Source organism: Salvia splendens, chromosome 8, assembly GCF_004379255.2.
Source record: "Salvia splendens isolate huo1 chromosome 8, SspV2, whole genome shotgun sequence".
Taxonomy (NCBI): Eukaryota; Viridiplantae; Streptophyta; class Magnoliopsida; order Lamiales; family Lamiaceae; genus Salvia; species Salvia splendens.
Window position 1 is genome coordinate 8,550,501 of NC_056039.1, and position 15,089 is coordinate 8,565,589.

The window sequence follows — 15,089 nt, forward strand, 5'->3', positions numbered from 1 at the left end:
TGTAGGATAAATAGGGTTTAGGAATAATTAGCTAAAATAAAAGTAGCTCCATTGAAATAAGGCTAATCGGGCTATAGGAAAGAATAATAAGATATCAGGCCCAAAGAGTGAAATGCTTCTCTCGACAAATAAATAAAGGCGAAAAAATTTTTAGATGCGCAATGGACGTCCTTTCAAGAACAAATTAAAAGGTAGAAAAAGTCGGGGTATTACAACTATGGAACTGAGGGAGTATTTCTCCGTAGTAGCAAAATATAGATGAACCTTGTAGAACTTGACAAACAAAATGTCTTGTTAGACAAAACATTCTCCGATATATAGAAGAGTCATATCCAAAATTTTCTACTATTGTTGGATTCATCTTGAAAATACGATCAAGGATATTATGCAACACGTGAAAGAAAAAATTGGACCATCGGGCCGACTGACCAACATAAATTCCGAGCATAATCGTGCAAGGACAAAGATCTCATAGATTGGTAACAAATCAGTTTACTAGGTCGAAGTTACATATTCCCATTCGATACATATAAATATGTTCTAACCACTACAGTACAACCACAATTAAACTTCGTGATTTGTTAAGCAATTATTAAAATATGCTTTATGCCAACTAAAAAAAATGTGTCTTATATGTTCCCATAAATGAGACTGAAAATCGTGCAATTGAGGGACGCCAATTAGTCTACCACAAGCAGACGAGAAGCAAATGCACCTAAACTAGAGTAGTAGCAAATAAAAAGGGAGCAAAAATCTACTTCCACGATTTAGATTTTAAGTCAAGAAATACAACTTGTACGAATTAACTACTGCAGCGATTCGATTTTAGGCAAAACCCTCACGAAGATCTCATACTAATGGAGTAGGAGTTTTCTATATAGTTAATGTTTGCAACCCTTACTCATTCTCCAATATGGGATATGATTTGGTTTGCACCCCAATTATAACTAATCTTTACCTTTTATTTATAAAAGGAAATTTTTTGATAAAAGGAAAAATGCTCAAGCCACCCGAGGAAGCAAGCAATGGGAAACAACCCTCAAATTAAAAGAACAAAACACACCCAAGCTAACACCAACCTTAATTTCCTAGTTTGAAGACGATTATGTGATTTGATTAAATCTATTATGTTACAAGGTTTCAAAAGAGTTTATAAAGAGTTTATATGATTAAGACATATATATTTTCCATTTTAGGGTAGATATTCAAATTAATTTATGTTGAAAAGTAAAATGCGGAAAATAAAATACTATTGCGGAAAGTAAAAGACGGGGAGAACTTTAAAGTCTACATTGTGAATGACTTGAATTATATTCTCTCCATGGTTACACAACTATATATAGACTGTAATTCTAGCTAAACATGGAAAATATATTCTAATTATACTAATATCCTTTTTATTTGATTTTCCATAATCTTCATTGATTTCCTTCTTTATTCTTGTCATATCTTCATCACTTGTCTTCTTGTTCTCCAATTAATTAATTTCCTTATTCCAACAATTTATTTTCGGATTTTTATATTTTCATTAGTATTGTTTTCTCTATTCGAGGGACGAGGGGTATCCTTATTTTCGGAACTAATAATTACTCTTTTTAATTACATATACTTACTCAAACAAATAAAAAATATTTTGCAACAATTTTTGCGATCGGGTCCAAACTTAGTAACTCACAAAAACATCATATTTGAATTCGATACGGTGGAAACAATAGTAACTACTATACTAATTAGTGACACAGGTAGAGAAATTATTACGAACCGTAGCTAGATAGCGTGTGAAAAAACGAAATGAAATTAAATCTAACTGATACGAATGGTCCAAATCAAAATTTATTATTTTTCCTCGTAATTGTAAAAACATAAACTATATGGTCTGTACCTTGGTTACATTATTTTTGCAAAATTAATTGTTTTTTCCGGTCCAGAACAGAGCAAAATACAAAGAATACGATTCAAAAGTATCCCAAAAAATTTAAAAGAAATTATTGATCCAGCGGTAGTATTAATCTCTGTAATGTAATGCCCACGGTGTCAGTAAATAAAAATATGATTCCAACGGATAGCATTATTTATATTCAACTAATTAGCTTGAAATTAATTCGAGGGTCCGTGCCAATTGTCATAAAATGATATATAAATTAAAAAATAAAAATAAAAATAAAAATAAAAACGGTTATGTTTAATTGATTAATTGAGTATGGTGTGCTACTTCCTCCATTCTTTATAATAGAGTAAGTTTTCTATTTTAGTCATTAGGATTTAAGCATTTAATAGTAGTAGAGTCATTTCCTTTTTAGTAAAAAAATGATACATTATCTCATTCTTATTTTTCAATTTCTTTTACTTTGTTCTCTCTACTTTTTCTTTTCTCATATTTTATTACTCTCTGTTCGTCCCTAAAAAGTATGAACTATTTCATTTTTAGTACTTCCCTGAAAAATATGAATTTTCTAATTTTAGAAATTTATTTCTCTCTAATGAGGTGAGACCATTCTCTTCTAACAATACTTTTAAAAAATTCTTTCTATCTCTCTTACATTTTCAATTATGCATTAAAATATGTGCTGAGCCAAATGTGCATACTCTTTGAGAATGAAGGGGGTATCTTTTCATTTAATATATTGCACACATTTTTTTTAATCTCCATATTCAGGTGCGAAGCTAGGAATTTATAGGAAAGAGGGCAAATTTATATACGAAGGAATTTTAAAATTTTGAGGAGGGGCATTTAGTAGAAGATTAAAAGAAATTAATTTAGAATGGGTATATAAATACATGGGATGGAAAACATGAGGTGGGGCACCAATCGCAGGCTTTACAATCGACACCCACGTGTGATAATTATCCTAATCACACTTTCACAAATCTCTACCATTATCATTTCATGCCTTTTTCAACGCAAGCAATCAAGCGCCCCCTAATTAAGACTCCAACTATGCAAGTTTGATATACATTATATGATTTGCATTCAGTTTACTCGTAACTGTGAGTTCAAACATAGCAGCAGCATGCCAAAATTCCTAGGTGCATTGTATGAAGTCAAACCATGTAGTACGTATATCAATAGGGATGTCAATGTAGCCCGCAACCTGTGGGCTGACCAGAATAGCCCGCCAAATTTATAGGGTTAGGGCTGGAAATTTCTAGCCCGATAAAATTAAAACTCGATTAGCCCGCACCCGATTAACCCGCGACCCGTTAGGGCTAGACCCGAAAACCCGATGGGCTGGCCCGAAAACCCGATAAAATTTCTATTATTCTATTTTTTACTCATAATTCGACATTTTATTGATTAATTTTATAATATAGATAACTAAAAAAATAACTTTCAATTTTATATTAAATATACAAATTATATATTGAATTTTTATTAATATAATAATTGATAAATAAATTAAAAACTTCAAATTCACTTAAAAAATATTTAAATTTCTACAACATGCATTAAAATTTCTCGAAATATCTCAAATATTAGTATTTGATCATGTTTATGATTGAGTTTGACCATATATCTCAAATGTATCATAATTAAATATTTTACATTTTATGAATATAACTAATTTTCATCGTTATTTATTGGATTGATTGCATGTAAATCTTATCGGTAGCAACCCGATTAACCCGCTGGGCTAGCCCGAAACCCGAGCTTTTAGGGTTAGGGTTGAACTTTTACAACCCGAAAAAATTCACAACCCGATTAGCCCGCACCCGATTGACCCGCAACCCGAGTAGGGCCGGCCCGAAACCCGATGGGCCGACCCGATTGACATCCCTATATATCAATCATCAAACCAATCCAAATCTAGACTAAACTAGAATTAACATGATGAACTCTTACTATGGCTGCTGCAATTATCGGTGACTCCGGAAATGGCTAAAATAGAGTAGATATATAGAGAGAAAATGTGAGAGACATTTTAGTCTACTCTAGCTAGTCAAATTAAACTATACTCTAGTATTTAAATGTTTATATCTAACCATTAATTTCAACTATCTAATTGAGCTATTCTATTAATGTTCCCACATTGTTATAAGTATATTGTTGACAATTGAAACTAAAAATATAACATATAACTGTCCCACATCGGTGTCAAGATAAAACTGAAACTAGTATATAAGTCTCATGGGCCCCTCCTCCTATCACCAATTGGTTTTAGGATGTAAACTCATGGATTTCTATCATGGTATCAGAGCGGGTCGCCAACTGTGGGTCAAATTTAGCTGACCCAACAGTATATCTGGGCCGAAACCGAAAAAACGACTGACCCAGCAGTATATCTGGACTTTAAAATTTGGGCCAAGTGGTCCAACCGATCGAAAAAAAATTGGGCCAATTGTCCAATCGATTAGAAAAAAGTCCAACCTTTGGGCCAAGTGGTCCAACCGATCGAAAAAAAATTGGGCCGATTGTCCAATCGATTAGAAAAAAGTCCAACTCCCACATCGAAGATAAAACTGAAACTAGTATATAAGTCTCATGGGCCCCTCCTCCTATCACCAATTGGTTTTAGGATGGAACTCATGGATTTCTATAATATACTATTAGTAACAATATTTAATCAAAATGAAAAGTACTACTACTATGGCGTACTACGAATATATCGCAATCAACTTTCAAGAGATCCTATTAGCTTCTGTATAAGAAGTATTTATTCTGTTAGCCTTTAGTACTCTCATTTGAGTTAGACACCGATTTTTAAAAATATATAGAAAATTGAGTGAGAAAAAAAATAATAGAAGGTGAGATTCATTTTAAAAAATTAATTTTATAATAAAATGTGAGTGTCAAAAAATTAATGGATAGTAAGATGTACCTACCATTTATAGTAAAAATAAACCGGGACTCCTAATAGGACATGTACTAAGGGCATCCCCAACTATTATGCAAATCCCATTTTTGGAGTAGAATTAAGCTCCAACCATACTCCATAAACCATCCCAAAACCGTCCTTTTTTGGGATATTGAACAGTAACACATAAAAAAAATGTCGTAGCACTGTAGCTACTGCATATTGAGCTTATAAACTTGCTGAAATTGCAGTTGGATCCTTCAACTTGTGTATTTTCGAATAGAGGCAAGAAGACTTACCTTAATTTGTGGAGAACATGTCGTCTGATGCAAAATCTTTAGGGAGAAGACAGAACACAAAGGATGGGAAAGAAGATGAATAGAAACGGCGCTTCAATTTAAGTTTGTATTAATCGTGGATATTAAATGGGATTTAATTAATTGGCTATAATTATATAAATGCAAATAGGAGACTTTTATATTGCTAACTAATACTTAATTGTTAACTATAATTAAATAATAGCCCTTAGATATTCAAATCAAGGGCTTAGATCATTAGCCTCGGAATGTCAATACGATCAACAAAAAACGTCAATAAGGGTATTAAGGTTAATTTACAACAAATTAGTTCTAACTAACTTTTAAAAAATATCACATAACTTTAAAACTCTTATAACTTTCTCGATTCAAACTATTTTTTCGCACAACATCTATCACATTATAGATAATTTCATAAGGATTCTAACGAGATCTCACTTGTATATGTTCCAATGTCAAAATTTGAATTTTTTTTCAAAATTTTGAAATTTTTTCGTACAATAACAAATGTCAACATAGTATATAAAATATGTCAATATAATACATATAGAATGTCATTCTTAAAGCAACGTATTGACATAAGCAATGTGTTGACATTCTCAAAGCATTGTATTGATATTTTCAAAACACTTTATTGACATTTCCACCCAAAACCCTAATTTGGTAGTTTTTTTTATCTTTTTCGATTAAATTAATAAAAATGAAAATTACACGTGGCAAATTTTAGACCACTAGATTTCTAAAATCATATGGTCTTAAATTAATTGTAGTTAGCAACTACAGATTGAGTTAGCAATTGATCACTCCCCAATACGAATATATCTAAATGAATTATCAGACGGTAAATTGCTCAAATTTGCCAAATGATTTCATTAATAATTGGGTATACTGAGTGACAAATTTTTAACTCTTACGTTGAAATTTTAATATATACTTTATTTATTTTTATTTGGTTAAAAATTATTTTACATTAAGTTTTAGATGAGTAATTATTAATTATTTTTTCTTATACAATTTATGATATTATATTTGACATGATATTTGAAAATATATGCAAATTTGGAGTCATAAATTTTGCTAATTATTTGTGTTGTAGTATATTTTATGTAATTATATATATTTAATTATATATGATTGTTATTATGGAATGTTTGATTTATTTTAATAAGCAAATAGTATTGAATCAATTTAATTATGGAATATTTGATTTATTTTAATAAGTAAATAACATTAAATCATTTAATTATATTTTATAAACTATGGATTAAGTGTATGAGGTCAATGTGTAATTTAAATAAATATGTAGGTAAGATTGGAAAAGTATAGAAAGAATATGAATATGACAGAATCCGAAAAATTGGAGTAAAATTATTGTTTGATGTGACAGAACACTGAAAAATGAGTTTAAGTTTGGTATAAATGGTTGGAGATGACCTAAAATGGTAAACTGAGACTTCTAGAGGTGGAGGAGAGAGTAACTGTTTATAACTTTATTACACACCTTTCATTACCATAGAAATAATTAAACAAATAGATGAGAAATTAAAATTATTGAGTGTGAATACAAATGTCGATGTTAGTTTCTTAAAAATTTGGAAAAAATGATTTGGGGTGGTATGTGAAGTAGAAATCGTGAGCGTGAGAAATTTGTTTGGTAGAGCTTTATTATCTCTCCATAAATATGGTTTGTCTCTGTGTGTGTTCGCTCATGAAAGGTGAGTAGACAGACATCAGCATGACACAGTGTTTGGTACGACGAATTAATCTCTCTCAGCTGTCCCTGTCTATTTATATATTGAAGCCAAGGTGTAGTAGTAGTAGTAGTAGCAGCAACTTTAAGTAGAAGGAGAAGTAAAAGATGAGCAACAGAAGATGGTGCCCAACTCCGGAGCAGGTGATGGTGCTTGAGGAGCTCTACCGAAGAGGCCTCCGCACTCCCACCGCCCACCAGATTCAGAAGATCACCGCTCATCTCTCCCTCTATGGCAACATCCAGGGCAAAAGCGTCTTTTACTGGTTCCAGAACCACAAGGCCCGCGACCGCCAGAAACTCCGCAACAAACACCTCTTCTACCAAACCCTCCATTTTCAGGTAGAACAACACAACATATATGAGTTAGCATGCTACTCCTAACACCCTTTTTTTTACTCCAACAAACTAAATTTATAATGCATCAAGTTAGCACAACGGATCTTTAGGGTTAACATTCTCCACCGTCAAGCAGAAAAGGTTTGTTTTACTTTACTTTTACCTAAGGAAAGCCTAAATTTATTGAGTTATTCCCTATTTCTGAATTAGGAAATATTCGCATCTAATTTCGTGTTTTCATTTTGTGTGGTCACACCCAAATTTTAGGGTTATGATCTGCAGAAATAGAAAATTAATGTCTTGAATTTGTCGTTTGAGTAGGGAATTTATTGGCACATCAGCTCTTTTAAATGCGGTTGGAATCAATCAGAATGATGATCTTGGACCACTTGTAGAACGCACGAAATCGAATTGATAGTCAGATTAACTAATTTTAATAATCTCTTCACTCTCTCACTGTAGACGTGTCGATTTTTGGCAATAAACCTGAAAACAAATATGAGTATTAACGATGTGTGTTAATTATAATACGTGTAGGGTAGCAGCGGGATGATGATGCCGCAGACATGGAGGTCAATAACAGATCCCCCACAAGATTGGTTGATGCGATCATCGTACGGCCATGATTCCGTGATGGTTATGGAAAATCTCGGGCCCATCCCCACACCAAACCAGCCCCTCCAAACCCTACAACTCTTCCCACTCACTTTACCTGCTGCTGCTGCAAATCATCCATGATTAAATCAAACAGCAATTGCTAATTAGCTTCATCAATATCTGTGTCTCTCTCTCTAGAGTTGGTAACATACATGCAAATCTGTGTGTGTGTGTTGTAGATTTGAGTGTTTGTGTTATTTTTCTGTTATGTGTCTGTGGACTTCCCAAATATGCTGATATGTCCAATAGTTGCATTGAGAGCATGTCCAATGGAGGCTAGTGGACTGGCTAGCCGATTCTCGGTGCTAGCCGGTCTGCTAGCCGAACCATTGTAGACGGGCGATCGGCGAGTGATCGGCCAACACTTTTTTTTTAATTTTCGAAACACTATATATACGCGATTTGCACGTAATTTTCATTCGCACCGCTTGTTTTAACGAGTTTTCTCTCTCACTTAATATCTGTACAAGAGCAATAAAGCAAAATGGAGAACAACAACGAGTCTACTCCAGTGACGAGCGGGTCTCAAACTCCCACGGTACCCGTGGGAGGTGGATGGGGTTCGATGGCCGGGTACTACAACATGTACCCTTGGCAGCAGATGATGCCCGGGATGGCAGTCGGGGGTAGTATGCCGGGATGGCAGGGCGGGCAGGGGTTACCGGGGATGCAAACCAGGATGCAGATGATGCCGAGATGGGCAGCCGAGATGGGCAGCCGAGATGCAGATGATGCCGAGATGGGCAGCCGAGATGCAGATGATGCCGGGGTGGCAGCGAGAAGTTTGGGCAGGTGTCGATGCTGGCTAGCCGAAGAAGCAGCGACTGAACTATGCATGTGATTACAGCGGCAGCAGCGGCGGTTCCCACGACCTCCCCGAGGATGTTCAGGAGTTCCCGTCCCCTCCATCGTTTACTCTCCGCACTCGCCCGGTTGGTCAAAGGCGGGCGCAACGGGTAGCGACGGGGGTCGCCCAGGGGTCCCAGGAGGTCCAGTTGGCAAGTCGCCAACCGAGCTAGCCTTCTTCGCGCGTCAACAAACGCGGGCTCAGATGCACAAGATCTTAGCTGAATGGAGGGCGGCAACTGACCCCGTGGAGAAGAGGTTTCTTCACTCAATGCTCGAGAGTAGGCGGGTCGATTTGGATGCCGCCTCGGCACAGTTGGGGGCTCAGACGCGGGCTCAGATGCCGCAGATTTGGGGGTCCCGGATAGCGGCGACAGCGACGGCCACGAGGAGTGAGGCGGAGGCGAGGGCTCGTGTGTGGAAGAGGGGTTTTTTTTAATTAATGTATTTTTTTAATTAATGTACTTTTTAAATTTTACTATTATTATTAAATTTTCTCGTATCTGTGTTGTAAATTTAATTTTGTATTTTGTGTGATTGTTAATTATTTATTTTTTATAATTTTGTTTATTGCGGCTAGCCTATTGCTAGCCTATTATTTGTCCTGTTGCTTGTCCTGATGATCTGACAGGAGGAGTTTTTAGTCCTGATGATGTGGCAGGAGAAGTTTGTGGCTAGCATCTAGCCTATCACCATCGTTGGATGCTCTGAGGAGTACTCCTCTTTACTGTTGGCCACTTCAGTCTCATCTTCTGTTTACTACTTTTCCCAATTCAGAATCTATCAGAATTTGCAGAATCTCTCTCTTACATGGGGTTAAATATCAATTTTATCCCCACCTTTACATATTTTTTTCAATTCTATAGTATTTCTATAGTAGCGGAGACATTTTTTTGGGTACGGAGACTAAGAAAAATGTATACTATAATGTATTAAATAAAAAGATAATAAAATATAAAAGAGTAAAAAAGTAGAAAAGAAAGTAAGAGAGAGAAAAAAGAGTAAGTGAGATTAAATGTGTTGATTTTTATTAAAAAAGAAATGACTACACTACTATGGAACGTATCAAAATGATAAAATGACTCTACTACTATAGAACGGATACCCTTCGATTTGTTCTACATATGTAAATATTCAAACTCAATTACTCCATTATCACACGTCCGATGAAATCATTGAATATATAATTGGACCACTCAAATCATGGGCTTCAACAAACCTCAACCAATTTTCTATCTCTACATTTTTTTTGAGGATACAATTTATGCACACTAAAATTGTGGGTATAAATTTTATAGGTAGTATAAGGAATAGTATATTTTTTTGGAAAAGTATCAAATATTGAATATATTTGTGTGTCTTTTTAAGAGATCGGTCTATGAGAGACAAGTCGATGAAGATGCATGCATGCATCACATTACATATCATTAATTTAAAACACATCGTAGATTCGTAACGAAATAGTACTCCTCCATATATTGTTGGGGGAACAAGCAGTGGTCTACTTGAATGGCAAGTGATGGAGTAGATTGTGCGATTTATTAATAAATTGTTTTTTTTTTACAGTTTTGGATTGGACGAGACATGATTGTGTTGAAAAGTTTTTCCTACATGTACTGTATGATGTTAGTGTGGGATTGATCACTCACTCAATCTTTGACTTTCTAGTGAGGACAAAATTCCTAACTGTTAGAAAGGAATTGATTATGCATTAACTATGGAGAATCAATTACTTTAATCAAGGATAAAAATAATATATTTTAGAAAATAGAATGATTTGTTTAACTAGTATAGAACTTACCATGTACATGTTTCTACTCCTTATTTAAAGGGATCTCTACATAGAGAAAAAAAACATCTCATTCTAAACTATCGTTCTCTACCATTCTCTCTTTCAATTATGTTTTCTGCACCATATAACATGGTATCAGAGCAGGACTCAGAAAAGTTTCATCATCGTCCCTAAAACCTTTCCCGACCTTTAGCCAAAACCTGCAGAAAATCTTCCAAACATGTCAGAAACTGATCAAAATACCAGTTCATCCCAGTCGGATGAAATTGCCCGGCAAATTACCGAAATCATGAGTAAAAGTCTTGCCATGATAATACCTCAAACACCCAAACCAAAAACCACAGAAAACCCACCAGAAAAATCAATTGTGTACAAAATTGATACACAACCTCTCCACATCGGAGGAAGTAAGTTAAATGGAGACAATTACTCCGAATGGGCCGTGTTGATGAAGACGGCTATAAGCGGCAGGGGAATGGTATCTCACGTTGCCGGAGTGCCGCCTTCCCCTCCACGAATAGATCCAGCCTTCCCGCAATGGCAACAAGCCAATCATTGCGTGTTTACATGGCTTACACAGAACATCGAACCGCGGCTGGTCAGCCGGGTGTTGAAACAACCGACTGCCAAACACATATGGGATGCATTGGCAGTCACCTACGGGAGCGGAGGAGACAAACTCCAGATTTACGACCTGCACAAGCCGGTATGGTGAAACAAGGTGATCAATCGTTGGAAGAGGTATGGAGCACCCTACAAGATCTATGGATGTCGATAGATCAGAAACGAACAAATTCTATGAAGTACCCTGAGGATATGGAAATACACGACAATTGGATCCAAGAACAGAGATTATACACCTTCCTAACTGCCATTGACGGGAAATACGAATCAACAAAGAGGGAAATAGTTAAAATGGAACCACTTCACTCGGTCGATCTTGCGTATAATCTGAACAAGCAGGAAGAAACACGATCTCAAGTGTTGCAGTCAGGAACCACAACCACTGCGGATGGCATCGGGGCTGGACTCATCGCCCGAGGAGGATCGAACCAGTCCAGCGGCGGCTCGAGGGGCGGCAACAATCGGGGTGGAGGTGGTTGGAACCGGCGAAGCAACGATGAAGACAAATCCAAGCTTGTTTGTTCCTATTGCAAAAAGAAGAAACACACAAAAGAATCATGCTTCGAACTGATCGGATTTCCCAATTGGTGGGAGGAGAAACATGGCAAGAATCTGGGGGCTCCACCGCCGAATCGCACACCCTGGAACCGCGGAGGTCACGCGGCGGCAGCCGTCGGAGGCGATGGAGGAGGATATCCTCACGCCGCCACCGAGGGCAACAGAGAAGTCGCACAAACTCGGGGCGGCGATAGGGGAACTGCATCGACCGGTGCTGCACAGCCGGTGACTCACACCGGCACCGCCAATTTCACTAGAGGAACGGTGATAGCGGACTGGACGAAAGTGAAATTCGGGGGAATGGAGGAAGACATGGCGGCGGGTGGAGGTAATGTAGGGTTTGGGGGATTTTTTATTAAAAATCCCCAAACTCTACAAAATTCTCGCTTTTCCCTAAAATTTAGATAAATTACCTTATACACCCCATTTATTACCCAATGACCCCCGAACTTATATTTCGTGCAAATCAGACCCCAAATTGTGTGATATTCCTGTAAATGCCCAAATTGTGTGTAAGAATAGATTTCAGCCCCTAGAAAACTTGGGAATTGCATGTAAGGTGTCTAATGAACATGAGAAAAATGATAGATGGATATTTGATTGTGGGGCGACAGACACAATAACTTATGATGCTTCAGATCTTACAGGGATTCAAAACCCTCAGAAATCCCATATTCAGACAGCTAATGGGGAGTTTACAAAAGATGAAGGGGCGGGGACCGTGAAAATATCACCTACTCTTCAATTATCTAACTGTCTTTACATTCCTTCGATGTCTCACAAATTGTTGTCTATTAGTCATGTCACGAAGGAATTAAATTGCACCTTATTGATGCAACCACATTTCTGTCTGCTGCAGGATATCCGAACCGGGGAAATAATTAGACGTGGCACTGAACGTGATGGACTATACTATGTAGACGAGATAGCTCAAAAAGGAACCGCCATGCTAACTCACGGGTCGGGCGATAGGAAAGCTTGGCTTTGGCATCGGCGCTTGGGACATCCGTCTATCGGTTACTTAAAATTATTATTTCCCGATTTTGTTTCAAAACATGATGAGTACTGTGAAACCTGTTTTTTGGCCAAAAGCCACCGAACTTCTTATCCTTTGAATAATACTCGTGTTGATTTTCCGTTTTCATTAATTCACTCTGATGTTTGGGGGCTCGCACCTTTACTGGGGGACGGAGACTTAGATACTACTTAGTTTTTGTAGATGACTGCACTCGCATGACTTGGGTGTACTTCATGAAACAAAAATCCGAGGTTTTTACACATTTTTCACATTTCTTTAACCTCATCAAAACCCAGTACCAGCACTCTATAAAAATCTTAAGATCAGATAATGGGAGGGAATTTGTTAATTCTGCTATGACTAAATTTTTTCAAGAAAATGGTCTGATTCACCAAACCAGTTGTGCATATACTCCCGAACAAAATGGTGTAGTCGAAAGGAAAAACCGTTCCCTCCTAGAAATGACCCGCTCTATGCTCATTGAATCAAAAGCCCCGCAACATTTTTGGCCAGAAGCCATTGCCACCTCAGCCTACCTATTAAACAGATTACCCACAAGTATTCTTAAACACTAAACACCACTCCAAGCCATATCATCCTTCACTAAAATTCCACCACCCTTAACTCTTGAACCACGAGTCTTTGGGTGCTCTGTTTTTGTTCATATCCCAAAACATGAACGAACCAAACTTTCTCTGTGTGCGATTAAGTGTGTCTTCGTAGGGTACGGGGTAAACCAAAAGGGGTATAGATGCTTTGACCCTAAAACCAACCGAATGTTTGTCACCATGAATTGCAATTTCCTTGAAACCGAGTACTTCTATACCCATCTCAGCGGTCAGGGGGAGAATAGTAGTAAGGACCCGCTAAGTTGGATATCAGCGCCAATGCCAACGCCAAGTAATCTAGAAGTGGACCTAACAGAGACGGCAGTAAGCGGCTCCGCTGAGCAAGTCTCTGAAGTAGGACAGTTCGTCCATGAAGGTGACACTCAGCCAACTACTTCCTCGTTGAGGCTATTCAATGTAAGTTTTGATAACCATGTTCATCCGGTTCCCTTTACGACTAATGATGAACGTGTAGATGAAGAAACAGAGCCCTTTGTGGAAAGCACAAATGAGGAAACTAGTGAAGATGAGGAGGTCGAAGGAGTTGACCCCGACACAGGGGGATACATCCTCCCCCATCGGTCGAACAGGGGAGTTCCACCCAAAAGGTACACACCTGAGCGGATTAACAGGAAGGCTCACTACTCCGTCGCTTGCCTAGCGACAAGTCACCTGTCAGAAATGGCTCAAGCATTTGAAAATGCACTATATGAGGAAGAAGAGATTCCACAGTCATGGGAAGAGGCTATGAGACATAAGCACTGGAGAGAGGCGATGCAAAAGGAAATAGATGCATTAATTCGGAACAACACTTGGGAATCGTGCGTTTTACCCAAAGGGAAGCGACCTGTGGGATGTCGATGGGTTTTCACTATCAAGAGGAGACCAGATGGCTCAGTGGAGAGGTACAAAGCACGGCTAGTTGCAAAGGGCTATACTCAGACATATGGGGTAGACTATTCAGAAACCTTCTCCCCAGTGGCCAAGATGAACACAATCCGAGTCTTATTGTCTGTGGCGGAAAATAGGGATTGGCCATTGCACCAATTCGATGTGATGAATGCTTTTCTTCATGGTGAGCTGAAGAAGGAAGAAGAAGTGTATATGGAAGCTCCTCCAGGATTCACAACAGGCTTCAAGATGGGTGAAGGATGTAGGCTAAGGAAAACTCTATATGGGTTGAAGCAGTCCCCAAGAGTATGGTTTGGGAAGTTCGCCGGGGCAATGATCCGTTATGGGTATAAACAGAGCAACTCCGACCATACTTTATTTTTAAAGAAGAGAGGAGATAAAATCACTTGCTTGATTATTTACGTCGATGACATGATCATCACAGGTGATGACTTGGAAGAGATTGAGAGCTTGAAGAAGAATCTGTTTCAGGAGTTTGAGATGAAAGACCTAGGGAGTATTTCCTTGGGATTGAGGTATTGAGATCACAGAGAGGGATCTTTTTTAGACAGAGAAAGTACATTCTGGACATCCTAGCAGAGACGGGTCTCCTAGAGTGTAAGCCGGCAGAAACACCTATAGCAGTTAATCATGGATTGCAGGTTAATGATAAGGTCAAGTTGACAGATCGAAGTCGATATCAGCGACTGGTTGGAAAACTTATCTATCTATCACACACCAGGCCAGACATTGCCTACGCTGTAGGGATCGTGAGTCAGTTCATGCATCGGCCACAAACGGATCATATGGAAGCAGCGCTCAGAATTTGTCGATATCTGAAAGGGACAACAGGACATGGAGTGTTGTTCTCTAAAAATGATAACCTTGAGATAGAT

At 37.7% G+C, this 15,089-nt stretch overlaps 1 protein-coding gene across 1 annotated transcript; it reads left to right on the forward strand.

Annotated features, from left to right (window-relative positions):
* Positions 1-6,949: 6,949 nt before the first annotated feature.
* Positions 6,950-8,248, forward strand: LOC121744238 (WUSCHEL-related homeobox 9-like). The gene is made up of 2 exons (XM_042137719.1): positions 6,950-7,202; positions 7,737-8,248. Exons 1-2 carry the CDS (start codon positions 6,969-6,971, stop codon positions 7,935-7,937), a joined length of 435 nt encoding a protein of 144 aa, XP_041993653.1. The 5' UTR covers positions 6,950-6,968; the 3' UTR covers positions 7,938-8,248.
* The last annotated feature ends 6,841 nt before the right edge of the window (positions 8,249-15,089 follow it).